At 59.7% G+C, this 27,352-nt stretch overlaps 3 protein-coding genes and 2 long non-coding RNA genes across 12 annotated transcripts in view; 3 read left to right on the plus strand and 2 right to left on the minus strand.

Annotated features, from left to right (window-relative positions):
• Positions 1 to 1,058, plus strand: part of ABCA3 (ATP binding cassette subfamily A member 3) — a 45,071-nt gene extending 44,013 nt beyond the window's left edge. Inside the window, exon 33 of the mRNA XM_078440233.2 lies at positions 179 to 1,058. Within this exon, the coding sequence (XP_078296359.2) occupies positions 179 to 310 (132 nt within the window). The 3' untranslated portion in view covers positions 311 to 1,058. The remainder of the gene's footprint in view (positions 1 to 178) is intronic.
• Positions 1,059 to 2,507: 1,449 nt separating this feature from the next.
• On the minus strand, positions 2,508 to 7,276 carry LOC132688919 (uncharacterized). 4 transcript variants are annotated; one of them, XR_009614735.3, is made up of 3 exons: positions 6,348 to 7,276; positions 5,046 to 5,093; positions 2,508 to 4,429 (listed from the first exon to the last, which is right to left on the minus strand). It is a non-coding gene; the product is annotated as an uncharacterized LOC132688919 (long non-coding RNA). The 4 variants fall into 4 exon arrangements; XR_009614736.3 differs by having other exon boundaries at positions 2,508 to 5,093; positions 6,769 to 7,276; XR_013552956.2 differs by lacking the exon at positions 5,046 to 5,093.
• Positions 7,277 to 7,381: 105 nt separating this feature from the next.
• On the plus strand, positions 7,382 to 16,866 carry RNPS1 (RNA binding protein with serine rich domain 1). Of its 5 annotated transcripts, XM_078440235.2 has the most exons (9): positions 7,758 to 7,890; positions 8,038 to 8,333; positions 10,598 to 10,785; positions 11,023 to 11,178; positions 11,829 to 12,020; positions 12,357 to 12,459; positions 12,731 to 12,884; positions 15,327 to 15,468; positions 15,964 to 16,866. In XM_078440235.2, the coding sequence occupies exons 3-9, from the start codon at positions 10,715 to 10,717 to the stop codon at positions 16,061 to 16,063; spliced, it is 918 nt and encodes a 305-aa protein (XP_078296361.1). In that variant the 5' UTR covers positions 7,758 to 7,890; positions 8,038 to 8,333; positions 10,598 to 10,714; the 3' UTR covers positions 16,064 to 16,866. The 5 variants fall into 5 exon arrangements, with proteins under 5 accessions (XP_060504123.1, XP_060504127.1, XP_060504124.1 ...); XM_060648140.3 differs by lacking the exons at positions 7,758 to 7,890; positions 8,038 to 8,333 and adding an exon at positions 7,382 to 7,498; XM_060648141.3 differs by lacking the exons at positions 7,758 to 7,890; positions 8,038 to 8,333 and adding an exon at positions 7,481 to 7,594.
• Positions 16,712 to 17,852, minus strand: LOC132688921 (uncharacterized). The gene is made up of 2 exons (XR_009614738.2): positions 17,723 to 17,852; positions 16,712 to 17,050 (listed from the first exon to the last, which is right to left on the minus strand). It is a non-coding gene; the product is annotated as an uncharacterized LOC132688921 (long non-coding RNA).
• Positions 17,853 to 17,950: 98 nt separating this feature from the next.
• Positions 17,951 to 26,829, plus strand: ECI1 (enoyl-CoA delta isomerase 1). The gene is made up of 7 exons (XM_060648145.3): positions 17,951 to 18,069; positions 18,316 to 18,429; positions 20,585 to 20,712; positions 23,583 to 23,729; positions 24,577 to 24,698; positions 24,786 to 24,964; positions 26,323 to 26,829. Exons 1-7 carry the CDS (start codon positions 18,018 to 18,020, stop codon positions 26,487 to 26,489), a joined length of 909 nt encoding a protein of 302 aa, XP_060504128.3. The 5' UTR covers positions 17,951 to 18,017; the 3' UTR covers positions 26,490 to 26,829.
• Positions 26,830 to 27,352: the final 523 nt, after the last annotated feature.

Here is a 27,352-nt window from a genome sequence, read left to right on the forward strand (position 1 = left end):
TGCGGCACAGCCCCCTGCTCCCCAAAGGGCTGGCTGCTCCCTGCAGGTGCTCCGGGGACCAGGCTGGGGCAGAGCTGGGACCTCTGGGAGCCTTACCGCTGCCGTGGCCGGGGGCCTCGCACGCCAGCCGAGGAGCCCACCCTGGGCTTGCTGGCAGCAGCCTTTCTGCTCCCACAAGGTGTTTGGTGTCCTGGAGAAGGCCAAGGAGAAGTACGCAGTGGACGACTACTCCGTGAGCCAGATCTCCCTGGAGCAAGTGTTCCTGAGCTTCGCGCACCTGCAGCCGCCCGCTGAGGACGAGGGGCCCTGAGGAGCCGGCAGGGGCGGGGCAGGCGGGCGCCCAGGCAGGCGTCCCCTCCCTCCCGGTTCATCTTACCCTGCACCTTTATTTCTAATCACTATTTTCTGTAACGGACACGAGAATCGAGGCACAGTAGGGACCGGGCCTCGGCGCCGTCACGCTGCGAACCGGCACGCAAACGTCCATGTCCGAGGCAGGCGCCGAAGCCCCTCTCTGGAACTCGGGGCCCGGCCAGGAGCGGTCCAGCAGCCCGCGCGGGCACGCCTGGGGGTCTCTGGGCAGAGAGCCGCTCAGGAAGGGGCCGAATTAGCTGAAGTGCTCGCGACGAGAGCACGCGGGACGCCCCCACGGTCGCACACGGCACGGAGCCTCCCCGGGGGTGAAACGGGAAGTCTGCCGGGCAGCGGGCAGCAGGGCTCGCCAGGTTGCCCAGAGCGGAGGGAAAGCCGCCCGTGGCCGTCCACGACGGAGGTGCTGGCTGTGATGAGGCACCGCGGCCTTGGCTCCGGGGGGGTCCTGGGAGTCACTGCGCCACACAGCCCGGGCGCCGCGCCCGGCCGGCCGGCCCCATCCCACCGGCGTCTTCCAGAGTCAGCTGGGGCGGGGGAAGAAGGCGGTCCCTCGTCCCGAGACGGGCTCCCTGAGAAGCCGCCCGCCGGAGGCCGGCCGGGGCCCGGGGCGGGACCGAGTGACTGTCTGTGGAGGGATGCACCTACCGCGTGGTGACTGTGGAAAATAAAGTCTGGGAGGGAACATGGCCACGTCTCTGAGTCACACGAGATGGGGGTCACGGGCCCGGTCACTGGCCTGCAGGCCTAGCACGGGCCTCCCACATCAGGTTTCACATGGACAAAAAAGCAAGAGCTTGTTTCTGCCAGGTACGTGGTAACTTCCAGAACTCACCACCAGGAGCTGGAGGAATAAGCCAGACCTGCCAGTGCCGAAGCAGGTTAAATGGGCACCTGACAGACCCTTGGTCTACACGAGGAAGCGCGAGTGCAGCGGGGCAGAGGGGGAAGCTGGGGGGGGCGGGGGCGGGCGGGGCTCTGACTCGAGGGCCCCTTGTGGGTTTTAGGCCATTTCCAAGAAGATTCTTCCTCCACATCAGCTCCCTTTTTTATACTCTTACTTCTTGACGGTTTTCTAAATGTCCTTTTGACCGCCCCCCCCCCCCCCCAAATTCAGTTTTAGGGAAGGCCTGTCTCATCACCGTGGCTCCTTCAGGAGTTTCCCGTTTGCATTTTTACTGGCCTCTGGAGGTCTGTGAATGCTGCCCGTGGCCTCCAGCTCTTCTGTTCCCCCTGGAATTCTTTACACCATCAGCATTTAGTTCCACATTATAAAAAATAAATTCGGGGGTCGGTGTGGTCTAAGATGAGCCCCACAGAAGGCGTGTTCTGGGAGGTGGGCCTGTGGCCCGACACCAGGCCTGGGGGGGGGGGGGGCAGTGGGAGGAGCATAGAGCTTGGCAACTGCAGTTAGGGAGAAGGGACCCCAGGAGCAGCAGGAAGGGGCACCACTTTTGGGGTCCCCGTGGCATCCCCAAGTCATCTGCAAGGCTACTGGAAACCTAGCAGTAGAGCTCAAGGAGCCGGGACTGGAGCCCACCTGATTTGGTTTGAACTGATGCAGCTCCGGGCCCAGGGGAGAGGGGGAAGGACCACGGACACCCCGACAGGAGAGCTGGCCTGCTTCATCCCCGCCAGCCCATCCCGCTCTCCCCCAGACCCTGGGGCCCAGAGGGTCCCTGGACGTGCTGCTCCCAAACAGCTGCTGCATCTGCTGGACCCCTGCCCCTCCCCAGCTTGTCAGCAGACCCAGAAGACAAGGTCGCACCTTGCCTACCCCGTGGGCCTGGTCGGGGGCTCCCAAGGGGCGGACACCGACGTGAGGGCCGAGACCAAGCCTGTGTAAGATCCCGCCCCATCCGATGGTGTGGCTCGACCGAAACACAGACGGTGAACTGCCCCTCGGCAGGACACCTGCACTCAGAGGTTAGAGGGGGCTGCTCCACAGGGAGGGTTGGGCAGACCCTGCTGGGGGCAGGGCTTAGGCCGAGCCCCATCCACTGCTTTCCCTGTGGGGAAAGAATGCCAGGCAGCAGGTCACAGGGCGAGGGGATCCCACCCCCAGGCCCCAGAAACCACTCCTGCGGAATGGAGACTGCAGCCGGCTTGCTATGCACATCAGAAGGCCCAGTCCCAGCAGCTTTGAAACCAGACAGGCGTTTATTTCTCGGTCAAGTACAAAGTCCAGAGACAGTGGTCTGGGTGTTGTCGCCGACAAGGCCTCGGGAAGCCAGCCTCCATCTGCCTGCTCTGTCCAGGTGCAGGCCTCCCTCAAGCTCTGTCTGAGGCTCCAGACAGAAGCAGCAGGGGGACGGGAGGAGGACACAGCTCCTGGATGTTATGTGCTTCTGCGTCCACGTTGTTGCACAGAATGCAGGCACATGTCTGCTCCAGGGAGAGGGAGCCGAGACACAGGATCCTTTATTTAGCTGGGTACCCCAGATAAGAGCCAGGTCCCAGGACACTATCCCAGTCTCCACCACGACTGCAGTGTGCAGGTTCGCATCCTCAAGGGGTCGACAAGTGTGCCTCCGTGGTCCACTTGAGCTGGCGAGACCCCACCTCACTTAGGAAGACCCACAGGCTAGCAGAAATGACCCTACCCTAGGGCCCAGCCCCTGCCCCCCATGGTGTCCCTGACCCTATGGTCTCAGGGACACAGAAAAACAAACTGGACAGGTTTTTTTGCTGGGCAAACGCCAATCCAGATCTTCAATCCAGGACTCCAGGAGGAGCCAAGGTCACCTCAGTCTCAGGGACCTTCAGCCCTGTCTCACAAAGCAGCTGACAGGACCAGGGCAGAAGAAGGAGTGAGCCAAGGCCAGCAGCTGGAAGGAAGGCTGGAAGGCTGGTCCAAGGGCGGCTGCAGGCTGCCTGGGGATGACCACACATCGCAGGTGGGAGAGGAGCCAGCCCGTCCGGTCCAGCCTGGACCCACGTGAGCCCGGGCTGAAGTCAGTCAGTCCCTTGACCACAGAGACAGCAACGTCCCGGTGCCCCAGAGCAGTCAGCCCGGACACCCACAGTGCCAGAACCTGAAGGTGAGGGGGGAGGTTTCCGAGAGGCCAGCCCGGGGCTAGACCACCAGCCAGGGCAACAGATTTGGCGATGGCATCTGCAGGACACCCCATGCCAGCTGCTATTCGGCTCCCTTCTGGGAACCTGCACGACACCGATGGTGTAGGCCAGCCAGGTCCTCTGAGACCCCCCACCCCGCCCCCGCTCCCACACAGACTGGTCAGTGAGAAGGGAGGGCCACCTGTGCTCACCCAGACCCTGTGGCCCTTACCTGCACACCAAGGGACATTCCTGGGCAGACAGCTTGGGCTCTATCTGGACCCAGAGGGGCTCCTGCAGCAAAGAGGTGGCCCCAAAACCAAAGTCAGGATTAGGCTGCTCACTCCACCCCTCGGCTGAGGCAAGCGGGCCACGTGTGATATCCCACTCTGCAGACACGAGGTGCCTTCCTTGAACCCCGGCTCAGGTCCACCTCCAAACCCTGGGAGGTTCGAGTCCCTGAAGCCTATCTCCCTTTCCCAAAGGACAGCAAAGCCCCTGGGGTCCCTGCACGAGGGGGCTCAGGGCAGGTAGGTTGAGAGGCTGCCTGAGAAGGCGCGACAAGGCAGAGGTCTCGACCCCGGCAGCCCACCCAGGAGAGCACCAGGAAGCGGGGTGCTGGGCCCTGGAGTCCCATCCCCACCTAATAGGCCCACGTGGTGTTGTCCTCAAACAGGCACGAGGAGCTGAAGCTACGGGGTCGGGCCCGGGGAGCGGGGGCCCTGCCTTCCTTCCTCAACACACAGGGCTGCCCAGGCCCCGCTCCTGGGGCCCGGCCTACACCACACAGATGCTGGCATCAGACGCCTGCAGGGTTGGAGAAGTCCCAAGTCGGCTGGCTGTGGATGGCACAACGTAGGTCCTAGGAGCAGGGCCAAGCCATCTTGGCCCCAGTCGACACTGCGACACGGCCCACAGGTCCGCCAACGATGCAGCGTGCGAGCTCCACTGCTCCGCGCCCAGCTGTGACCGCCCCGGCTCAGGCACACTATCCTTGACCTCCCTGGGGCAGAAATGAACATGGGGCTTTGGGCATGAAAACCAGCACAAGCCCCCAGCTCACTGCTCAGCCACCCCCAGGAGAGTCCAGAGTCACCTGCTGGCAGGGAGATGGGAGAGGTCTCAGGACCCGACAACCCACACCTTAGAGGCACAAGCCTGCAGCCAGAGAGGCTCCCCACGACTCCAGACCCTCGCTGGCTGTCTGACCCTTTAAGGCCCAGCCTGGCCACCGAGAAGGACCAGCCAGTGCCTCTTCCTGGGCTCCTGCAGGAGCTGCAGGCTCTCACCTCCACAGAGAGACCCAGGCCTCCTCTTCTAATGCCTCCCTCAAGGCCACCGAGCCATCACCGCCTCCCTGACTCCACCCAAACTCTTCTGTTCTACCTGGCCGGGCCACCCCTGCCCTTGGTGCAGGGACTCTCAGCGGTAGGTAGGAGTCCTTTCTTGGGGATGCGATGCCTACTTGAGGCTCCCGGATGGCGCACTGTGACCTCCAGCACCATCCAGACTACCACTAAACCCTCTCCGTGTCCCCGGTCACCAGCCTCCAAGGGCAAGCACTGCAGAGGCCCACAGAGAACGAAGGCAGAGGGAATATTCTGTCTTGACGAGGGTACGTTTCCAAATGGAGAGCAGCGCCACATGCCAGCAGGTGGCCCCCGACCCTGGGAGGGAAGGGAGGGGCTCAGGACACTGGCAAAGCCTGAAAGATGCCTGTGGTATAGTGCTCCAGGCCTGGGGCTGGCTGCCCAATGCAGTCTCCAGGAGCCCCGCCCCACCCCCCTCCACCAAACCCGGGGCCAAAGGCCTCCCGAGGTCCCCGAAGGACGTAGCGTCCCAGCCCTCAGCCCCCAGGGCCTCAGTAAGTTGGCACAGGGGTGTAAGAAGGGTGAAGCCAGAACTCCTGGAAGGCCAGGGGGCAGGCGGCCTCCAGATTTATTTCCTTATGTTTCTTCTGAACACATTCTGTTCATCTTCAAAACGGCAAAAGATGCTCAAATTTTAAAGCTCAACAGCTGATAACACACTTGGTAACAAAAATCAGCAATATTTAGAAACAAACTTGATTAAATTCATGTGTATGAATAAATCATGCTTTTAGATTTAACATAAAACGTGTTAAAATTTATATGCATGCCAAACTATAGCATTCCGCTCATTTTTTAAAAAGTAGCGGGGGTTGGCTGCCCGGCTGGATTGTTCCCACCCTTGCCAAGGTGGGGTCGCTGGCCCACTCCTTCCCCACCTAGGGTGCCGGTGCGGCCCTGGGCATGCACTGATGGTGGGCCCAGGATGTGTGGGGCTCCGACATGCTGCCACGGCCACCCTGTCTCCAGTGCTGACCCTCTGGGCCCCTTGACGGCTGCAGGGCAGAGCCAGGGCTGCCCTCTGTTCCACTCACTCCTCCGTGTGTGGCCATGGCAGACGTGACAATGACAGTAGAGAATTCAATGCTCTAAATGCACCCCCACCACGCCAGGGCAAATCTAAATCCAAAGGGAGGCCCCTGCACCGGACTGACTGCCTGCCTGCCAACACATCCCCCCTAGGAATGTGTTGGTGCCTTAGCAGAAGGGACACAGGAGGGGGCTGCTCCTTCCGGGCTCCCTTTTGTCCGTGACTCTGAGACACCCCCCAGCCCGGGGTGAAGGTGTTGGGGCACAGCTGACAACCTCCGGATGGGGCCAGATTGGCTGGACAGGGAAAGGCACCACCATCCACAGGCTGGGAAAACCACAGAGCGCAGAGAACAATGACGTGCAGACAGCGTCTGCAGCACCAACCATCTGGTCACCAAGCTGCAACCTGGACTCCCCTGTCCTTGTCCTAGCGGTTAGTCCGTCTCCAAATCACAGTGGTTCCTTTCTCCAGAAAGATCCGATTTCGATCTGTTCCCTTCTCTTCCTTGATGCACCTACCTGTTCGGACAACGTCTGGGGCGGGGTGCACCTTCCTTGCTCCCACCAAGGGTCATGCAGTAACAACCGCTTGCCGGACACGGGTGGGGGAACGCTGGCGGCCCCGTGGGGAACAAAACCCGAAAGCGCTAGCCTCTTTGGCGCCGGGTTTTATTCTCCCAGCCTCCTGCCTGGGCCCGGGCCACTGCTTTGCCAGAAGGCTGACTGCCTCCCTGCCTGCGCTGTTCACCGGCCAGGGTGAAGAAGCCTCGGCGCCGGATGTTGCACATCCTCCACGTCGCCCCACCACCGCTGAACTCCACCTTCGTAGCCTGGCCTGCGAGCCGCCACACTGGCCTCCCCTCCCTTCTTGCAACGCCGTAGCGCGGCTCTTCCCTCTGCCGGGCGCCCCCTCCCCCTCGGGTCTCAGCCGCAGTGTCACCTCCTCGGAGGCGCTTCCCCGTCCGCGTCCTGTCTTCTACCCTGATGTTCGCTCCCAGTTCGTGACGGTTGCACTGCCCCCCGTCTAGTCTCGGAACCCGGCCGAGCTCCGTCCGCGCCGCAGCGGCGTCCGCACGGTCACTCCGCCCACCTTACGTGGTTTTTAACCGCACGAACCCAGCCCCGCACCCACTCAGGCCCCTGAGCCGCCTGAGCCCCGCGGGACCCCCCACGGCCCGCAGCCAGAAGCCGGAGCGCCCGCACCGCCCTCGGTCCAGCCGCCGGCCGCACAGCGTGCGAAGCACGGGGGTCAAGGGTGGCGCGCCCGGGCTACCGCCAGACCCGCCGCCTGCCCAGTGCGCACGCGCGACGGCGGGGGCAAGGCCGCCACTGCGTTAACCCCCTCCGCGCCGCCCCGGGGGCTGCCGCAACGGCGCGGCCCTGCCGACCGCGGTCCCACAATCGGCCGGCCCCCTGAGGCGTGCCGCCAGCCCCTGGCAGTCCCAGACACCTCCTCAGAAAGGGAGCTAGAGCAAGAGTCGCCGACGCGGCTCGCCAAAAACGGCCGTGGCCCTTTAACATTCCCCTCGCTCGCGCCCATTGGCTAGGGCCCTCTACGTCATCGCTGCGCGCCCGACAGCGGCGCCTTCCCGCTCCCTAACCCTGACGCCAGAGCGGCGCCGGCCTTAGCGGCTGAGGAGAGCGGGAGGAGGTTGCGGCGGCGGGAAGATGTAAGTTGGGGGAATCCGACCCCATCCGAGCTCCGGGGACCGCCCGCAAAGCTCGGCGGGGCGCGTGGTGGAGCCGGCCCGCTCCTCGGCCTCTCGGTAGGGACGGCAGCCTGGCGGCGCGGCACCGGGTCTAAGAAGAAAGAGTGTGGCCCGGGGCGGGTGGAGTGGGAGGCGCCGAGGCCGCGGCCCGGAAGTGGTCGGGGCCGCGGCGGGCGGAAGGGCGCCTCAGATCGTCCCCCTCTGCGGCGGGCCCTGCTAGGCCCGCGGGACTCGGAGCAGCCGGGAGCGCGGCTTCCGCCTTCGGGGCTCTCTCGCCGGGTTGGAGACCCAGGCCCGCAACGCCAGGCCCTGCCCTGGAAGCGCTCGCGGCCCGGCGCCTGGACTGGGGAGTTGTGAGTGAACGCGGACGGGGGCGGCGAGGTCGCGCGTGGGGCCCGTGCCAGTGGGTGCGGAGTGGCTTTGGTGGGGTGCCCTGGGAGACCGGCTGAGCCTCCCTTCGAGGCCATTAATTCAGACATGACTCCACGGCCGTTTACCAGGCTCCCGGGTGCCGTTTTCCGCGCGAGTCCTTGGAGATACGGCCCCTGATGTCATGCAGCTCCGTTGGACGGGTTACCCCCCACAAGGGAGGTTACGGGAAGGTTCAAGTCCACGAAGGGAAGTCGTGGCTTTTTCTTTTATTTCGCATGAATTGTGCCTAAAATGTGCTTTTAAACGGGGAAGGTGCTCTGAAGAGTTGAGCCGAAACGCCATCTGCTCGAGGTTTAACTAATTGTTCTCTCTCTCTCTGGCTGTTGGACGCGCACCTTTCCGGAGGATGGGGGAGGTAACCAAGGTCCTGTGCTGTTACCTGAACTTGTGTGAACAGAGAGCCTCAATCTTTGCTTTCTAGCACTCGGCCACGCCCAGCAAAGTGTTCGCTCACCCTGTGGTTCTTAATTCGTATAGAGTTTAAGAATTCCGGTGGTGCTTGTTGTCACCGAGCACACGGGGGGGGGGGGGGGGGGGGGGGCGGGAGTCTGCGGTCACGTGTGCCTGCGGAGCACTTGAAATACACCTAGGCCAAATTGAAGGGTTTAAAGGCTTAGTGGGGGGTGGGGGTGCAGATATTTCACTAATGAGTTTTTATACTGATTGTATGTTGAAAAGATAGCATTTGGGGTATAGCGTGTCCACTGTATTACTGAAAGTCAATTTCATCTGTTAACTTACCTAATGTGGCTGCTAGAAGATTTAGGATTTTAGCTCACACTCTGTTTCTGTTGGACAGTACTGCACTTGGTGATCCTGACCGGGTGGTTCAGGGACCCCTGGTGAGCATTCAAGAGATTATGTGTGACTTTGGGAGACCAGAGTTCACATGGGGAAAAAGCCTCCAAACATGGAAAAACTTCCCTTTCTTCTAAGGAAAGCTAACATTGATTGAGCCTTAACTAGGTGCCAAGTTTCTTTCATGAGTAATAAATTTGGTTAATGATCTTGGTGACTGTGGAGGTGTAGGAACTGTAATTATCACGATAATGCTTTTGAGAAATTGAGGCTCAGAACGGTTAAATGACTTACCCAAGGTCACACAGCAAAGCTCTGAATTAAACAGATACACTGACTCTGGACGCTTAACCAGCGAATTACACTTCCCGCTTGTCGGAGGCCCCTGAAGCTTCTCCAGGGTTGCTTGCTCAGTGCCCATAGCACCTTACTGTTTTAAGGCAGAACATCATAAACGACGTTATCAGCTTGGGAAAGAGCAGCAAAGGTGGCGTTCTGCTTGCTTCCGCTCTAATCTGATCGTCCGAAGCTGGCCTTCACTCTGGAGTCACAGAATTTATTCAGGATCTTGGGCACCCCTACACAGCGTGAAACAGGATCCCAGTTGGCTGCTGTGTCCAGGTTACTTGAGGAAGAGGAACTAGGAGTAGTGGAGACCGGTACCTGAGACCTTTGCTTGCAACTCAAGCAAATTGTAGAAAACCTCACTGCAAATATTGAAGTTTGTTCTAAGTAATACTCACTAATGGTACTAATGACCATTTTTTGAGCACGTGCTGCAGTCCAGACACTTTGTTAAACCTTTATGAGCAGTGCCATCCAGTTCTAGTGCCCCCCACCCCCCCCCCACGCATGTGATTTTGGGGAAAAAATGTAAGCATAAAGTTAAAAGAATCGCAGTGACTACCCTCATAACCACCACCTAGATCGTACAAGTCCCATTTCTACCACATTTGCTTTTTATGCGTCAATATTTTTATTATATTTTGAAGTACATTGTAGCCTCTGGTGTAACACTTCTATCTGCCTATCATTAACTAAAGTTGCATTTGCAATGACTGTTTTTTGGGTTTTTTTCTTAAGTTTATTTATTTTGAGAGAGAGCAGGGGAGGGGTAGAGAGAGAAAGCGAATCCCGAGCAGGCCCTCCACTGTCAGCTAGGAGTCTGATGCAGGCTCAATCTCACAAACTGAGAGCATGACCTGAGCCGAAATCAAGAGTGGAGTCGGAGGCTTAACTGACTGAACCCTCCGCCCCCAGGCGCACCATGCAATGACTGCTTTTTAAATGTTCATAGGGGAACATTTTATTTGTTTGCATTTGGGTATTAAATGTTTTGATGCTACCTGTCGCTTTTGAAATGGTTTTTGCTTCCAGTCGTAGCCTAGATCCAAAGTATCCTACGAGGAAATTACAGCAGTTAAACAAGAGATCTGACCACACCAGTAACCCTTTCAGGAGAGCCACTCTTGGGGTTTTTTTCTGTTCTGCATGCAAATGTGGTGCTGTGGTATGGGGGGTGGGGGGCGGTAGAGGGCTCATCAAACCTATGAGTGCAAAATGGGTATTGTACCTCCTGTAAAATAACAGTGACGGGCGCCACCACCCTTTCCTTAAGGAAAAGACCACAAACTGAGGTGAGGGTCTACCTGTGGGGGTGGGACCCTCCCCAAGGAAATGGAAGAGGTCCCTGTGTGTTCCTGGCTTTGTGGACGCTCGCTGCTCACTGTGTTCCTTGCCATCTTCTCGTGTGCTCGCCTTTTGACTGCAAAGCGAATTTGTTGCCTTGCCAATACGTTCACTCTGTAAATCCTTTTATCTTGTTATTAGGCTGCACTTTGGCGTAAATTGCAATCGATTAGGGATCGTTTCTCAGACTCGAGTTAGAAGTGAGAGTTCAGATAAGTGAGGCCGCCATTGCTGCTTTGAACACCTCAGAAGGGGAGAATGGATTTATCAGGAGTGAAAAAGAAGAGCTTGCTAGGAGTCAAAGAAAATAATAAAAAGTCCAGCACTAGGTAATCCTTCTGTCAGATTTTTCTAGTGCTACTTTGGGGGTGCTCGTTACTAGGGACCCTCAGAAAGGGGAAGATTGGAAATGTCTCACATTCTACAGTGAAGTGTCCTAAGCCACAGATCGTTTTGTTCTGTGATCACCTGGGGTCTCTGTAGCCCTTTGGATCCCCTCCTGGGTAGTGTTGTTTCAGGGTTTGGTCAGAGGGGCTCGTGATCTCACACTCTTCCTCACCATCCAGGGCTCCCTCTCCTACCAAACGCAAAGACCGCTCTGATGAGAAGTCCAAGGATCGTTCTAAAGATAAAGGGGCCACCAAGGAGTCTAGTGAGAAGGACCGGGGCAGGGAGAAAACGCGGAAGAGGCGCAGCGCTTCCAGCGGCAGCAGCAGCACCAGGTGGGGCCGCGGGGCGGGGCCCTGAGAGCCACGCCCCTTTCTGTCCGCTGAGCCTGCCCACTGCTCTGTAGTCCGAATTATTCACACGAGATTGTGAGATTGTCAATGAAGGCCTTAACTGTAGCACAGTGCTTTGGGGTTTGCTCCGGTTCCCTATGGAGGATGGTGTTAAAGAATGAGACATCTGGGGGTAGATTTTTCTCTCAGGTGCTTTTTTCTTTAGTTGTGATTGGATCGCCCGAGCCTAAAGCTTGCATTTCTTCTCTTGAGCGCCAGCCCGAGCCCCTCGGTAGCCACCTTCCAGGATGGATTGGTGTTCTGACCCGCAGGCTCTTTCTGTACCTCCCAGCAGTCAAGGCTTCTGTGTGGCTAGGAAGCGCCTCCTTCCTTTCCCGCCCCTGCGCAGTTTGAATGCTGTTTTCTGTCCCTGCCAGGGGCTTTGGCTGGAGAAGGCTGGGGTAGATATCGTCCCCACCCCCCCCACCCCCCACCCCCCCCCCCCCGGGGTGGGGGGACGACATGGAGGTTGGAAAATAATGAGGACAGCGGTGGCCTCTTGGGAGCATGAGCACGTACAGGCTCGTCTGTGTCCGCTGGGAAGAAAGGCTCCCCTCCGCTGCTGCTTGTGACACTTCTGTCTCCCTGGTCAGGTCCCGGTCCAGCTCGACCTCCAGCTCGGGCTCCAGCACCAGCACTGGCTCGAGCAGCGGCTCGAGCTCTTCTTCCGCATCCAGCCGCTCGGGAAGCTCCAGCACCTCCCGCAGCTCCAGCTCCAGCAGCTCGTCTGGCTCGCCGAGTCCTTCTCGACGCAGGCACGACAACAGGAGGCGCTCCCGCTCCAAGTAAGCTCCCTTCCGGCACCGCTTCCCACGGCGGGGGGTTGGGGGTGGGGGGTCTTGGTGGGGGGGGGGGGGTTGCCCCAAAACCTGTCAGTCATCTGGGAACTTAGTTTGCAAACTGGGGGCTATAAAGTGACGGTAGCTGTTATAAAAGTAGCCTGTAGAGAAGTCTGTGTGTCTTACTTAGTCGGATTTCTGAGGCAGAGATAACAGGAATATACACGAACTGGTAGGGGAAGCTGCCTTATAAAAAACTCAACAGTAGCAGTTAGCAGCCCCACTTCAAAAATTGTTTTGACTTGACAGAAATTGTTTCTGTTGTTGTGTTTTTTCAATCAGATCCAAACCGCCCAAAAGAGATGAAAAGGAAAGGAAAAGGCGGAGTCCTTCCCCTAAACCCACCAAAGTGCACATCGGGAGGCTCACTAGGAACGTGACCAAGGTGAGGGATCTCCCCTCCGTCCAGTGGGCAGAGGGGGCACGTCTCTTCTGCAGATGTTTTAAGTGGAAAACCGGAGAGGCTGGCCTTTGCTGGAGGTAACCGAGAACACAGGCTGTGAGGACACTGGCGGGAGCACGGAGTCCTTTATCCGAGTCGTTCCGTGTGAGAGAGGCGCCCCGGGTGCCTAGCCTGTCGTCGGCACGGGGTGACCTCTCAGCTCCCACACGGGTGATTGGTGGGTGCACATCAGAGTGACCCTTCTTTCCTCTAGGACCACATCATGGAGATATTCTCCACCTACGGGAAAATTAAAATGATTGACATGCCTGTGGAAAGGATGCACCCCCACCTGTCTAAAGGCTACGCGTACGTGGAGTTTGAGAATCCGGACGAGGCTGAGAAGGCTCTGAAGCACATGGACGGAGGTGGGTGACCCTGCCTGCGCCCCTCTGGGCCCCCTCTCTGCTCCCTGCGCGAGGCTGGCCCCGGCCCGGCGGAGGGACCTTTCAGACCGGTTTCCACCGGCTCCCTGCAGCTCTCGCCCGACTGCATCCTTGACCAGTGGGGGTGTGTTCGCCAAAAACAAGTTTATGAGATAGCATTCTTGGGAAAATTTCAGCAAAAATGAATACGTTAACATCTTTAGAGTTTTCCGATCTGTGAGAACTTAAGGAACGAAGGGGTTTATTTTATACAATATTATGAATGTGAATAATCCAGCATTTGGCTTTTGTATGGCAGTGTTTTCTCTAGTCCTCTCTGAGAGTCCTCTTCTGTTATGCTGACATTCAGCATTTTTAGGTTTACTTTGCTGAATTTATACATTTTACCCATCTCTCTCAAGCTTGTATCTTAACTATTTGTGACATTTATAGCTGTTTTGTATTGAGCAGAATGGTTTTGACGGCGGCTGAGCACTTGTGAATAGTTTTGGATGGCCGGTTTCCATCTTGTCTTCACGTCTGTGTCTTTGAGGAGCGTGGAATCGGTCTCCGCCCCAGCTCGCTGCTCTTGTAATCCACGCAGCCGGGGCCGAGAGCCGGCTCCGTCCACAGCACTGTGCATGGGGTATCTGGCCACGCAGGGAAGAGTCTGAACACCCCAGAACCTTGGAGTCCTCGGAAGCCTGTTACCCACTGGAAAAATAGTGTAATGGTGTGATGGCTAGTTTGCCTGGAGCCCTGATGGAGCTTGGACACTAGGAACTTTCCCTTAATGTTAAGCTAGCTCTCTTCAGTCTACTGAAATCCCTTTGAGGGGCGCGCGAGTGACTCATTCGGTTGAGCGTCCGGTTCTTCATTTTGGCTCAGGTCGTGACCTCACGGTTCGTGGGACAGAGCCCTGTGTCGGGCTCTGTGCTGACAGTGAGGAGCCTGCTTGGGTTTCTCTCTCTCTCGCTCGCTCTCGCTCTCTCTTGCTCGCTCTGCCCCCTCTGTCTCTCAAAATAAATCCTAAAACATAACCAGTCGTTCCCTTTGAAGTTTTTTAGGAGTTCGTCATGAACTGTGCCCACCACCTCTTGATCTTAACCACACCTTCATTTTAGAGACTGTCAAACATGCGTCTTTGAGAGCTGGAGCACTTGCTAAGAATTCAGGACACTCGGCCACGTCCAGGGTGCGCATGGTCGTAGCCCACGTTTTTTAAGATTCTGGTAGGATCTGTGTGTGTGTCCACATACTGTACTGCGCCCCATCGAGTGGAGCAACTCCGTGCTGGCTCCAGGAGGAATGTGGAAGAGTTTGGCCTTTCCTGGCAGCTGCCCAGAAGAGAGAGTTGTCTTCATTGCTGTATGATCGGTGTCCTTGACGTTCCTGATTGGGGCTGGCCTTAGCAATGGGCCATGCGGAGGCAGGGGGTGCCTTAGGCTCTGTTTACTTAAGTCTCGTGAGTGCATTCTGAACACAGGTCTAGATGCCTGAGCCACCTCCTTGCCATCTCTGCTGTCGCCTTGAGGGTAGGAGCTGAGAAGATGAGAGAGGGCACACGAGGGCTGTGCTCGGTCCCCTGAGCGGTCCCTGGACTGGGCCAGGGTGCGTGCTCCCCTGAGGTTCCTGGGTCTGCGCCTTGGTCTCCTTTGCTTGCTTTTTCTGAGGCCCTGAAGGCTCCTTGGCCTCCATCCTGAGCCGCCTCCCTTCACTGTTTTCATCGGCTACATTCACATACGTGGCTGCACTCAGAGTCCCCTCCCCAAGGCACTTTTTCCACACTCTGAAGACTGACTTGACAGCTGAACCTTGGTTTGGTTTTGCTCCCCTGCCCCAGTAGTACTTTCTTCTTCCCGAGCCACGATGCAGTCATAGCTCATCTAGAAACACGGGTGCCGATCATCTCTCCCACCCCATCCACCGCCACGTTGTAGTGACCTGGTGGCCCATCTACAGTGGACACTGCCCTCGTCGGGACCCAGCACCCAGAGGCCACCTTCTGGTCCCCTGGGAGGAGCCCTCTGAGGAAAGTATCTCCACGGCGGGTATCGGGAGAGGGGGCCAGGCCCCCTGGCTAAGAGGCCACACGTCTTCGAGGGCAGTCCTTCTGGATCTCTTACATTTCACCCCATCTGCTTCCCTCAGAGCCCCCACAGTGCTGCCCCTCCTCTTGCCTGTCCCTCCCAACCTTCTAGAGGAGGCAGCTTAGTGCTAGGCCCACCTTCTGGCTCAGGTCAGGGCACAGCCCTTCCCCATCAGTGAACGGGCTCGGGTGTCCACTTGGATGCACTTCCCTTGGTGGCTGCTGTGCATGAGGGGTCTTGGTGCCTCGAGACCGAGTTCCCTCTTCGCTTCCACGCCGTATGCACGTTTTCTGGCCAGACCACCCACAGTAGTGACTGGGTGTGATATTCTGTGACTTGATCTTTTTTTCAACAGGACAAATCGATGGCCAGGAGATCACCGCCACCGCTGTGCTGGCCCCATGGCCGAGGCCACCGCCCAGGAGATTCAGCCCTCCCAGGAGAATGCTGCCTCCACCTCCCATGTGGCGTCGGTCGCCCCCACGGATGAGAAGAAGGTAGGTCTGTTTGGAGTCTCCCAGAGGACTGCTTGAGGCCTGTGTGGGTTTATTTCATTTACACACACAGCGTGATGGTGCTGACCTTGGAACCCTGCTCAGCCTGTGGGCTGGGATGGGACGGCCCTATGGGGGCACCGCTGCGGGTGGCACCACCGTTCTGGAGTCTGGGTCCTGTCCCCTTCCTAGCTAACAGGACAGGAAGGCTCAGGAGAGGAGTTTGAGTCAGGTGAGGGAGGGGCTGTCCCTGGGCAGAGGCCAGAGCATGGCCCTCCCGTGCTGGTGGTGTCGAGCCGCCCCGTGCACGGCCCTCAGGAAGGAAGGGCTCCCAGGCGGTGCCGTCAGGGAGCCATCCTGGCTTAGAGCGTTGACGTGCGCCACTCCACGGAACGTTCCTTCCAGAAGCCAGCTTCGCCCTGCGGCCGGAGACGCGGAGCGGAGCTGTGTCTGTGGTGCCAGCCTCGGCGTCTGACTTGGTCTTTCCTCTCCCCGCAGGTCGCGCTCCCCGAGACGCAGGTCCCCGGTGCGCCGGCGGTCCCGCTCGCCCGGCCGCCGCCGCCACAGGAGCCGCTCCAGCTCCAACTCCTCCCGATAAGCAGGCCACCGGGGCTCTGCACCCTGGAACTTCTGTCCCGTCCACTTCAGTTCGGTCACTTGTGTAGCGGCAGGAGGATTGGTAGGAGAGAAATTCCTCACTCAGGGCAGGCTTCGAAGGCAGCGATTGAGGCGTTTCCTCTGAAGGCAGAGTTCCAGCTGCAGGAGCGTTAGTGGCTTGGGGTTGTGCCTGTAAAGACGCCGCCAGGTCTCTGGCTAGAAAGCTCCCACGTTCGCAGTTCCTCAGAGTCCATTCAGTGGCAGAGCCAGCAGGGACAACGCAGGGCTCCGGGTGGCAGTGCGGCCCCAGCCCGGGGGTGGGGGCCGGGCCAGCAGCCTGGTCGTGCCCGAGCTTGCCGGTCTGCGGGGTCCCTCAGGAAGGGGCCCGCTTTCCGTGCGGCTGCTGATCCTGCTGGCCTGGCCCTGCTCCCCCTGCTCCGGTCCTCCGATATCTACAGTCAGACACCCTGTGTTCATCACCGGAAATGGTTGTTTTTACACGTACTCATGCACACACACCACATCCCGCGGCTCCCTTTCTCTCTGCACTTGGTGAACAAGTTGAGAGCCAGCTCCACGGGGCCATCGAGGACCCCCCCCCCTCGTACCTGTCATTCACTGTGGTCTCGCAGGTTACCGTGGCAACGTGTACATTGCTTTTTTGGCTTTTATTGTACAGTCAGTACTATAAATTTGTTGTTTTGAGTTTTGTAACTTGTAGCATTTTAGGCGCTGTTGTGTTTGTACTTTGTTGTGTAGAGTGAAGGGATTGTGTTGAATAAACGGGATTAGACTGCAGACTGAGTACTGGCTTCGCTGCCCCCTTCCTGTCTGTGACCCCAGAAACAGCTTCACTTCTGAAGCTAAAAACTTCAGGCACTGAAAACACACGACCGCATCTTGGTTCATTTCCGCAGGCGCACTTGCAGAGTCTGAGCAGAACAGCCGGTCAGCACGCCAGGGCGTTGGGCAGATCCTGCGGGTTGACCTGCACGGAGAGAGAGATGCTCTTATCACCTTTATATTCCCAGGAACTTGGCATTTCGCCTGACCAGAAACCGATCTCCTTGGCTGCTGCTATGTTAGCCACAAAATAATGAAAAAACGGTTTTCCACCTCAAAAGGCGGTTGTGTTACCACGAAGACTTAGAAACTAAAAAATTGAGGTTTCAGTCACCCAGCCCTGAACTTGGCCCTTCCTGTATCCGTATTCAAATGGGATGTCAGCGAGACCACGTCCTGCCGGGCAGCACGGTGGCTTCCTACCCGGCAGGGGACACCAGCGTTGAGCGGGGACCCTTTCGGTGTTTCCGAATGCAGGACAGAGCAAATAAAATCAGGTGCTCCCTTTGCTGTCAAGGAGGCAGTGGCACCGCGGTCCTGTCAACAGTGTGAGGGCAACCTGTTTCTGCCCACCAGCACCGCCTCCACCTCCCCCCCCCCCCCCCCCCCCCCCCCCGTGGCACCCTTTTTAGTCCTCGGGCTCTGCAGGGGGGCGGTTTTGAGAAACGACCCTGCTGTAATCCGCCTGCTGGGATGGCCGGGGCTGCTACCCGCAAAGGCCCTTATGGCCTCAAGCTCACGACCGACTCCGGGACTCACACGCTCCCTGAGTCGTGCAGTCACCCCACCCCCCATCCGCAGCTGTCGCTGCCTTGACCTTAGCTTTGGTTGGTGGGCAGCGTGGGAAGCGTGCCAGCCTCCCAGGGGTTCAGACGTGGGTGGAGGCGAGCGCGGTGGCCTCCGGGTTTGTGAGGAGAGTTCGTCCCGGACAGGGGCCCACGCCAGCCCTCCCGCCGCCGCCACCTAGCGTCACTGCGGCCCTCCCCCAACTCTCCTGCTAACCACTGTCTCGGCAGTGCCCCGCCCTCGACACCCGACACGCCAAGTGGGGCGGGGCTGCTGGAGGCGGGGCGTGGGCCGGGGCGGCCGGACCCCAACTTGGCCTGGTCAAGATGGCGCTGATGGTCGGAGCGCGCGTCCTGGCTCGCAACCTGCTCCGCCCGTGTGCGTGACTCCGGGGGGCTGGAGTTGGGGGGTGCGGGGCAGCAGGGGCCCGGGGAGCCGGGACGGGGGCCGGAGGAGACAGGGGCCCCGGACCCGAGGGAGCTGGGAGGGGCCGGGGGGAGCGGGAGGTTTGGGGTGGGGGGGCGGGATTGGGGGCAGGGAGGTGCCGGGGACCTCAGGGAGCTGGAGGGAGCCGGGGAGCCGACTGGGGCCCGGGGCTAAGGGGCCTCGCGCTGTCGTTCGCAGGGTCCCGGCTTCCGGACGCGGTTCCCGGGCGGACGGGGCCGGCCGCCGGCGGCGGGGACAGTGTGCGGTGTTTCGGGAGCCCTCGGCTGCTGGTGGAGACGGACCCGGCGAAAGGTAAGCGCTCCTGCGGCCGCACGTTCGGGCGAGGGCGCCTACGCCGGGCCCCGCGGGCTGGGCTTTCCCTGGCTCGGCCCGCCCCGGGGCCTGGAGGACTCGAAGCAGGGGTGCCACGCCGTCCCACTCCCGCTCCCTCCTCGCCCGCCGCTGGTCTTCCTGACCGCGGCTCCTGGGGACGCCTGAAGGCCATTGGAGACCAAGCCCTGTAGGAAGACCGTTTCTGTTGCGTGCAAAGCTCAAAGGTCATCAGCCCACGTGCTTTTCCCCAGTTCATTATGAAGATAAAAGTGTTTTGGTTTGTAAAGTTTGAGGGGTATGCCCCTCTATCTAAACTCTTCAGTTGGAAATTGAAAATAATGGAAGTATTTTAGAGTAATTTTTTTTTTTTTTTTTATTCTGGCATGGCACAGGACCTAGCAGATGGTTTACTAATTAAACCCAGGAGCCACCTCCCACCCCCATCAGAGCCTCTGGGAAAACGCTCCAAAAGGGACAGAAAAGGTAGAAAAAAACACCGTTGAGTTTTCTCTACCTGAGAATGTTCCCGACCTGGGTCCTGAGAAGACTTGCAGCCAGGGCTGGGCCTACTTCCAGGTTTTGGGGACACGCTGTGCTCAGGCCTACAAGAGGAGCTGGGGGGGCTGCTGTGGTTGGGGGGCTGCGGCCTCAGCCCACCTCCCCCGCGCCCACCCACCCTGCGTCAGGGACATGGTTGCTCACCCCGCGACCCGGATTCGCCCCAAGTCCTCCGCGTCAACTCATGGAAACCTTTATCCTCTCCCCTGAGTGTCCTTGATTCTGCTGGACCGGGCTCTGTAAAAATCCAGTCAGCCTCAAAAACTTCCCTCTGAACCAAGTTCGGGGAGCTTGCTTCTGGGAATTTTGATCGCTTCTTCCGTGTCCCTGTACGTTCCTGTAGCCGGTTAGTAAGTAACCTCTCCCTCAGAAGCCGGAGGTCTCAAAACAGCCCGTTTGTCTTCAGGACTTGGTTCTCCCTCCTAGAGGACTGTTTATGTTGACCATCTGGAGATTTCTGAGGTCCTGACCAGGGAAATGTAGCCTAAATGAACGGTGGCCCTTCGAAAGCCCTTGGGGTCTGTCCTTGGGCCAGGTAGCCGGAACAGATGGCCTCAGCTGGCCCAGGCTGGTGGCTGCCCTGTCCCAAGTGCTGGTCTGCCTCCCCCCCCACCTCCCCCGCTGCTGGCAGCAACCACAAGCGGATCGTGGAGAATTTAAGAACGTCAGGCCGCCAACGTGTTTAGCAAGAACCAGAACCCCCAGTGCAGTTCCTCCTTAATATCCGGTCTGCTCACTCCTCAGGAGAGTAAGGCCATCTCCTACTCCCCTGGGGACAGAGGACTGGCATCTGGGGGAACAAGAGGAACAGACAGATATTTGCTCGTGAACGTTCACGGCCGCAGTAGTCACAGGAGCCTCAAGGCGGAAGGGACCCAGTGTCCGCCAGCACGCGAACAGAGACAGTGCGGTCCACACGTGTGCAGGGAGACACTGGGCCTCAGAAAGGGGTGGGACGCTGACCCAGCGGCACGGGCCGGCCTGGAGAACGCGGTGCTCAGTGAAAGGAGCCACACATAAAAGGTTGTGTGCTTCCATGCACACGAAACGTCCAGAGTGGACGGGTCCGTAGAGGCAGAAAGTAGACACTCAGTGGCCAGGGGCCGGGGAGGAGCGGGAACTGCTCGTGGGCGCAGGGTCCTGTGTGGGATAGAAATGCCCGGCAATTAGATCGTGGTAGCATTGGGACACTGTGCGTGTCCCTATAGACCTGGACTGCCCACTTTCATTTATTTATTTTTTTTTAACGTTTATTTTTGAGAGAGAGACAGAGCAGAAGCAGGGGAGGGGCAGAGCGAGAGGGAGAGACTGAATCGGGAGCAGGCTCCAGGCTCTGAGCAGTCAGCACAGAGCCCGACGCGGGGCTCGAACTCACGGACCGTGAGATCATGACCTGAGCTGAAGTCGGACGCTTAACCGACTGAGCCACCCAGGCGCCCCAAACTTAACCAATTTTAATAACCAAAAGTTAAAAATGAAAGCTGTCGCTTCCCATGGCCAGGTTGAGGGTGCGGGATGGTTGGGTGTGCTTTTCCAGTCCTGGGTGTGAGCTTTCTCCTCTTCGTTTTCAAACTAGGGGTCGCCGTGATAAAGTTGAAGAACCCCCCGGTGAACAGCCTCAGCCTGGAGGTGCTGACGGAGTTTGTCATCAGCCTGGAGAAACTGGAAAACGACAAGACCTTCCGAGGCGTCATCCTGACTTCGGTGGGTGCTCGTTGATTCCCCGAGTTCTGATCACGGCAGGAACCTGCTGCGAGGTCACGTCCACACGTCATGTGCTGTAGAATGACCAGGTAGACCCGGATGCCGGTGCCACCGGGGACCCTAGTCCTGGGCCTGGTCCAGGGGCGCCCCCGGTGGTCCTGGCATGCTGTGGGCAGATGGCTCCCCCCAGAGCACCGCGACCTCTGCCCCAGGCCGGACTGTGGGGAGGGCCTCAGTGCCCCACAGTCGGGCCAGAACTCAGGGGAGGGCAGTGAATTGTCTGCAGGGGTGGCCTGGAGCCCGCGCTGATTGGTGACGGGTAGTCCACCGGGATATCCTGTTGGCAGTGGAGCCACTAGGCGTGTTCCCTGGTGGCCACGCTCCCTCGTTCCTCTGCGCGTGGGCCTTAGAGTCACGTTCTCAGAGGGCAGATTTTCCCTTCCGAATTCTCTAGGGAACCTTGGTGTTGCGTCCAAGAGCCGACAGATGCTGCTGTTTAATGGCATCTGTGGGAGGGGTGTCACCGGTGAGGCCGGGGAGGGGGCGGTCCTCGGCCTGGGCCGGGTAGACCCCCTAGACCGACAGGATCGGGGGCCACGCCGGCTCCGGCAGCCCCACCTACTTTGCCAGGAGAGGAAGTAGATGGGAGCGCGGCCTGATGTAACAAGCCCTTCGTCGTGTCAGGAAGAGTCCTGGAGTCGCCTTTTGAGTTGGGGGGAGCCTCCGCATGAGTGCCTCCCAGTAGAAGGGCCACCGTTCTACAGAGACCAGTGAGGACGTCTTGTCGCGCCATTGTTAAAGGCAGAGGGTCACGGTCTCTTCCGGGCAAGGCTTGGCACGTCCACTGGGCACGCGCCTGCTTTCCTTAAACCCTCGGCCTGTCCTGGGTGTGACCTGGTGTTGTCCCAGCTCTGAGCTCTCGGGGTGGGTCTGATGCACACACCAGGGGGGTCTCGTGGAGTGGCCCCCCGGGGAAGAGGGTGGCGCTCCAGGGGCAGGGCTGGCGCTCGTGGGCACGGGTCACTGTGACAGTTGAGGCTGACTTGTCTGGACGTGTTGCAGTTTCCTGGGAGTGTTTTGCTCGGGAAAATTTCTGAAAATATTCCCTTCAAGAAGTTTCACAGCGTGATTGATCACGCCGGGAAACGAGAGCTGGGAAGACCCATGACTTCTGTCCCTCGGCAACAAAGCGGGGCTCCGTGCGCCGCCCCCCCCCCCGCCCCGGCCTCAAAGCGGCACAGCCCCCGGGGGATGGGGAGCCGGCGTGTGTCCCTCCAAAGCCCACGTTGTCCCCGGGACTGTGTCATCTTACAAATGTGTCTCCGTGTGTCTTCGGCTGGGTGCCTACTGTGTCTGCAGCACAAGGCCTGCCCAGTGGGCCCTCAGCAGATGACGGAGCGACGTGACGCTGCTCTTGTGGGGACACACGATAGAGGCTGCAGACGAGGGCTCACGACAACAGCAGCGCATTTTTCTCCGCTCTCCTGGAGCGTCCCTCTCCACTTCTTGCAGCTGCTGCCGGGTCCTGGCACCCCTGTACCCCGCCTCCTCCACCCCGGGTCTCTGTGTCCACGTTTCCCTCCCCTTGGAAGGACCCCTGCTCTCACGTGGTCTCACGTTGGTCACATCTGCAAAGACCCTGTTTTGAAGACAGTCACACTCGTGGGCACTGGGGGTAAAGGCAGACACGGTTCGGCCCGCTGCAGGCGTGCTGCCGAGTCCCAGATCACAGCCCGTCCGGTCCGTCTGGCGGGGCGAGCCCCCATCAGCACGACCGTGGTGTCTCTCCCGCAGCCACAAGCTTTCCTCGAGCGTCCGGACCGTGGGCGCGCTCTTCCCTGCCACGTGCAGATGAGCTGCGTGGGGTATTTGGAGGGCGGGGAGGGGTGCCCGCGTTCGGCGTTGGTTAGGGAAGGAGGCACGCGCTCAGAGCAGGGGCAGCCCTGCCCCCACCGCCACCCCGTCCCCGGGGCGCCTGTGACAGCCAGGTCGCGCTGGCACGCGGCCTGGGGAGACGACAGGTCGGCCTCCAAGCGTCTGCGTGCACAGGTCCACGGGGAATTGCACTCTGCGCCCTGCACACGAGCTTGGTCCTGTCGCTTAATGTGAGGACGCGGAGACGTCGCCTGTGACCGTCCCGTACTTCACGTGTCGGTAACCGGTCACGCCAGCCCCAGACACGCTCCAACCACGGGAACATCTCGTTCACTTAGAAACGTTGTGACCACACGACGGCCCCGCGTGGTGGCCACGGAGCAACCCCGCCCCGCCTCTGGGCCGACAGTGTTTGCTGGAAAGCAGCGCCGTGCTGGCGGTCCCCTGTGTCTGCTTCCCCCGCTCTGTGGCGGCTGTGTTGGGACCTGGGGCGTCCACATGGGACCCACGGCCTTCTAGGCCAGGCTTCTGTGTCATGCGTGACCGCCCAGGCAGGGCAGAGTTCTGGCTCCTCAGCTCATTGCTGTCCCTTCCCGTCCTGGCTCACTTCTGACGGCAGCACCTCCCGGCCTGCGCTGGCGTCTGCAGCGTTCTTGACCTCGAGGGTAAATCAGAACGTGTGCCCCCTCCGGGCCTCTTGAGTTCCCCTGCCCAGGACCCCACACGCAGCCGTGCCCAGAACCCGCTGTTTATGTTCCTGGGGGAGCACCCGACCCTGCCTGCCTGTTTTGCCTTTTCCCATTTGAAACTGGAAAGTAGGAGGAGCTAAGTCCAGGGTAGGTCCCAGCTTCGGCTCCCGGGGGCCTGATCCTGCCACCTTGAACATGACCTCGCCCCCACTGCGTCTTGAGCGCCTGTGGGCTCCCGGGCCCCGGGGACGGGTTGCTGCCAGGAGATGGACGGTGACGGGGCCCCTGGCTCCTTCACTCCGGTAGGACTGCCCCGGGATCTTCTCGGCTGGCCTGGACCTGACGGAGATGTGCGGGAAGAGCCAGGCGCACTATGCCGAGTACTGGAGGGCCGTGCAGGAGCTGTGGCTGCGGCTCTACCTGTCCAACCTGGTGCTGATTGCTGCCATCAACGTGAGTGTCCCCGCTCCTGAGTGGCCTCGCTGGCTCGCCAGGGCCAGCCCAGCGCGTGGGGGGGCATGAAGAGGTCCTGTCCTTGGGAAGGCTGGGAAGGGAACAGTCGGGGGAGACCCTCGGATGTGCACAGGGGAGCCTCCATTGCAGACAGGCGTGACCTGGTGGCGGGGTACTTCGCGGGGCGGGGGCAGGGACCAGGGCACGTGGTCGACGCGGCCCGGCAAGAGAGCTGTATAGGGAGAGGGGCGTGAGGAGGGGATCAGATTCACATCAGGAAACATCGTTCCGGTCTGCCCTCGAGAAGGTAGGGGCTGTTCACGCTCAGGAACCGGTGTGCCTGAAGACGGGACACCCCAGGTGAGGTGCCAGAAGGGTCCGAGCCAGGGGACGGGAGGGTGGCGAGAGGACGACCCACGAGGCGCGTGACAGCCGACAGCAGCTTGCCGTCTGTTCAAGGCAGTGCGGTGCGTGAGATGAGGGCGGTGTGAGTTTGGGGTTCCCAGGACATCCGGCTGGGGATGGCGATGGGTCCCGTGGGCCGTGACGGGTTGTGACCACTCTGGCCGGATGCTGGTTTGGCGTTTTAGCATCCGGACCGAAGCCGTGAAAAGAAAGATGGCTTGCCACCCAGACAGGAGGGAGATTTTTGGCCCCCGAGAGCTGGTGGCCCTGCGAGGCGACGGGGCTGAGGGGCAAGCCCGAGTCCCCGTGGTGCACGGCCAGCCCGGCCGGTGTGGGTGCAGCACCCCGGGGGCGCGCACCCACCGTGGGACCTGGCTCTCCGGAGCGCAGTCAGGACGCTCCCCCGCAGCACCAGAGCCAGACCGCGCGTCTTCCCCCGCAGGGAGTCAGCCCTGCGGGAGGCTGCCTGATCAGCCTCACGTGTGACTACCGCGTCCTGGCGGACAACCCCAAGTACACCATGGGGCTGAACGAGACTCTGCTGGGCATCGTCGCCCCCTCCTGGTAAGGCCGGGGGCTGGGCCCGCACTCCGCTCGGCCCTGGGCGAGCCCGTCTGCCTGGGAGCCTCCAGCAAGCGAATTGTGTTCCAGGTTTAAAGACACCCTGGTGAACACCGTCGGCCACCGCGTGGCAGAGCGCGCCCTGCAGCTGGGGCTGCTCTTCGCGCCCGCGGAGGCCCTGCGGGTGGGCATGGTAGACCAGGTGGTGCCCGAGGACCAAGTGCACAGCGCGGCACTGTCGGCGATGGCCCAGTGGCTGGCCGTTCCAGGTGAGGGGCACAGGGAGGGGCTGCAGGTGTGCGCACCGACGGGCGAGCCTCCCCCCGCCACGGCCGGGTGCTCTGGTGAGACCAGAGCCTTCGCGCCAAGGTGCTCTGTGCGGGTCGCGGACGTGCCATTTATAAGAGCGGACTTAGTGTCCTGAGGTCACTATAACAGATTACCCCGAGGTGGGGGGAGGTGCTTAAAACAACAAAATGTGTTCTCGAAGTCAGCAGACCAGGAGACCAAGATCAGTGTTTGGGCAGGGCGGTGCTCTCTCCAGAGGCCCTAGGGGAGGCTCCTTCCTGCCACTGGGGGCTCCAGACATTCCTTGGCTTGTAGATGCCTCGCGCCCGGCTCCGCTTTCCCCTTTCCCCTTCACGTGGCCTCCGATTGCGCACCCCCCTTCCTTTCCCCTGTTAGGACGATTGTGGCATTTAGGGCCCACCCTAAACCCACGATGACCTCATTCCATCTACCTCCACAGAAACCCCTTTCCAAATAAGGCCACACGCACAGATTCTAGAGCTGCGCTGTGGACTTGTATGGATCTTTTGGGGGGTCCACTGTTCGAGCCACTGCACAAGTAGAAACAGCCTGCGTGTCCGTTTATAGAAATAGGGCTGGTGACGTCAGCTGTGACGCCCGGAGGTCAGCGGACCGTGTCTAAAGGGCCAGGTGGACCTTCAGCCTGGTGGGTCAGTGTCTGCCACACTGTGGCGTTGGAGCACGGAGGCCGCCAGAGCCCCCCCCCCCCACCGTCCGTGTTCAGTAGAACGGGTGCCCCTGATACCTAAATTTCATATGATCTTCACGTGTCCCAAAAATGTCTTTTTTTCAGTTCTTTTTTTCCAATTATATAAAAATGTAAAAACCGGGGCACCTTGGTGGCTCAGTAGGTTAAGCGTCCGACTCTTGATCTCAGCTCGGGGTCTCAAGCTCGGGGTCGCGTGTTCAAGCCCCACGTTGGGCTCTGCCATGGGTGTGAAGCCTACTTTAAAAAAAAAAAAAAAGGAGAAACAATTCTTAGCTCACGGGCCACGGGGGCCAGGTTTGCTGACCCCTGACACAGACACACGGCTACATGCTGTGCCGCTGTTATTTACATCGTAAGAGAACCTGTAGCGGAGGGAAACTATCCCCCATAGTATAGTTGAGTGAGAATAACAGGGTAAAAGGCAAGGCACCCTGGATGTTTTTAAAGGAAATGGGTAGGCAGTGGGGAACAGGTGATTTTCATTTTTTTCTTTGCTTAGTCGTATTTTCTCAGTGTCCCGGCAGAGCTTCCGTTGGAAGTCTCTCGGAAAGGTTGGGAACGATACGACCGTCTTGGGGTGGGTTCTCACACACGGACCCCTTTCTGTAGACCATGCTCGACAGCTGACCAAGAATCTGATGCGCAAGGCCACAGCCGACCGCCTGGTCAAACAGCGCGACGCGGACGTCCAGTACTTCCTCCAGTTCATCTCCAGGGACTCCATCCAAAAGTCCCTGCGCGTGTACTTAGACAAGCTCAGACAGAAGAAAGGCTAGGGTCCGGGCCGCGCACGTGGGGCTTGCCCCACATGTGCCCTTCTGGGGGCCCTCTGCTTCCAAGGGGTTTTAAGCAAGGTATTTTCCGATTTCAAGGTACTTTCAGCTCTTGGTCTCGCTGGTCTTAGAAGCTCTGTTCCCGGTAGCCGGTGTCCCAAGGCCACTGCCCCCCAAGAGCGCCTTTTCCGCCTGGCAAGTGGGCAGGGTGGGATCGGGGGGCGGCATCTCCGTTGGGGAATCGTGAACTGGCAGGAGGGGCAGTGCAGGATTCAGCGACATCGCTGCTGAATGTCCCCTTTCCCCGAGCACAAGTGTGAATAAAGTCCTCACGTTGTCCCGTCACTGGCTGCCCGGCCGCCTGACTGCTAGGGGCACGTGACCAGCCCGGTGTGGGCCGGTGAGCCGCACGGGACCCCCAGAGGAAAGCACTCTGGCCACCCCGTCTGCCTGTTTAGATGGAGGGGGCACAAAGGTTCAGAGACAGGGTGCTTGGGAAGCAGGGAGGGGTGAGCCCGTCTGTGCCACAAGAGCCCCGGCCTTACTTTAGGAAGGTGACCTGAGAAAAAGTCACGCGGGCTCTTGAAGCAAACGTATGTCCTCCACACGGCTCAGGCCAGTTCCCAAAGTTGCCAAACGTGAGATGTTTCCCAAACCAGCAACCTCACTGGGCCCCTGTCAGTCACACCCTGTCCCCCATTCATGCTCGTTCCCGATCCTCAGGTGATGGGCTTCCCCGGGACACAGGCCACAGTTCTCCCCAAGTCCTTGTCCAGCCCAGGGCTCCTGAGAAGGAACCCGCCCCGCCTGGGCGAGGTGTCCAGCCTGCTCGCCCCTGAGGGAGAGAGAGGGCGGCAGGGACTGTG

This window comes from Panthera onca, chromosome E3 (assembly GCF_046562875.1).
Source record: "Panthera onca isolate mPanOnc1 chromosome E3, mPanOnc1 haplotype 2, whole genome shotgun sequence".
Classification (NCBI taxonomy): domain Eukaryota; kingdom Metazoa; phylum Chordata; class Mammalia; order Carnivora; family Felidae; genus Panthera; species Panthera onca.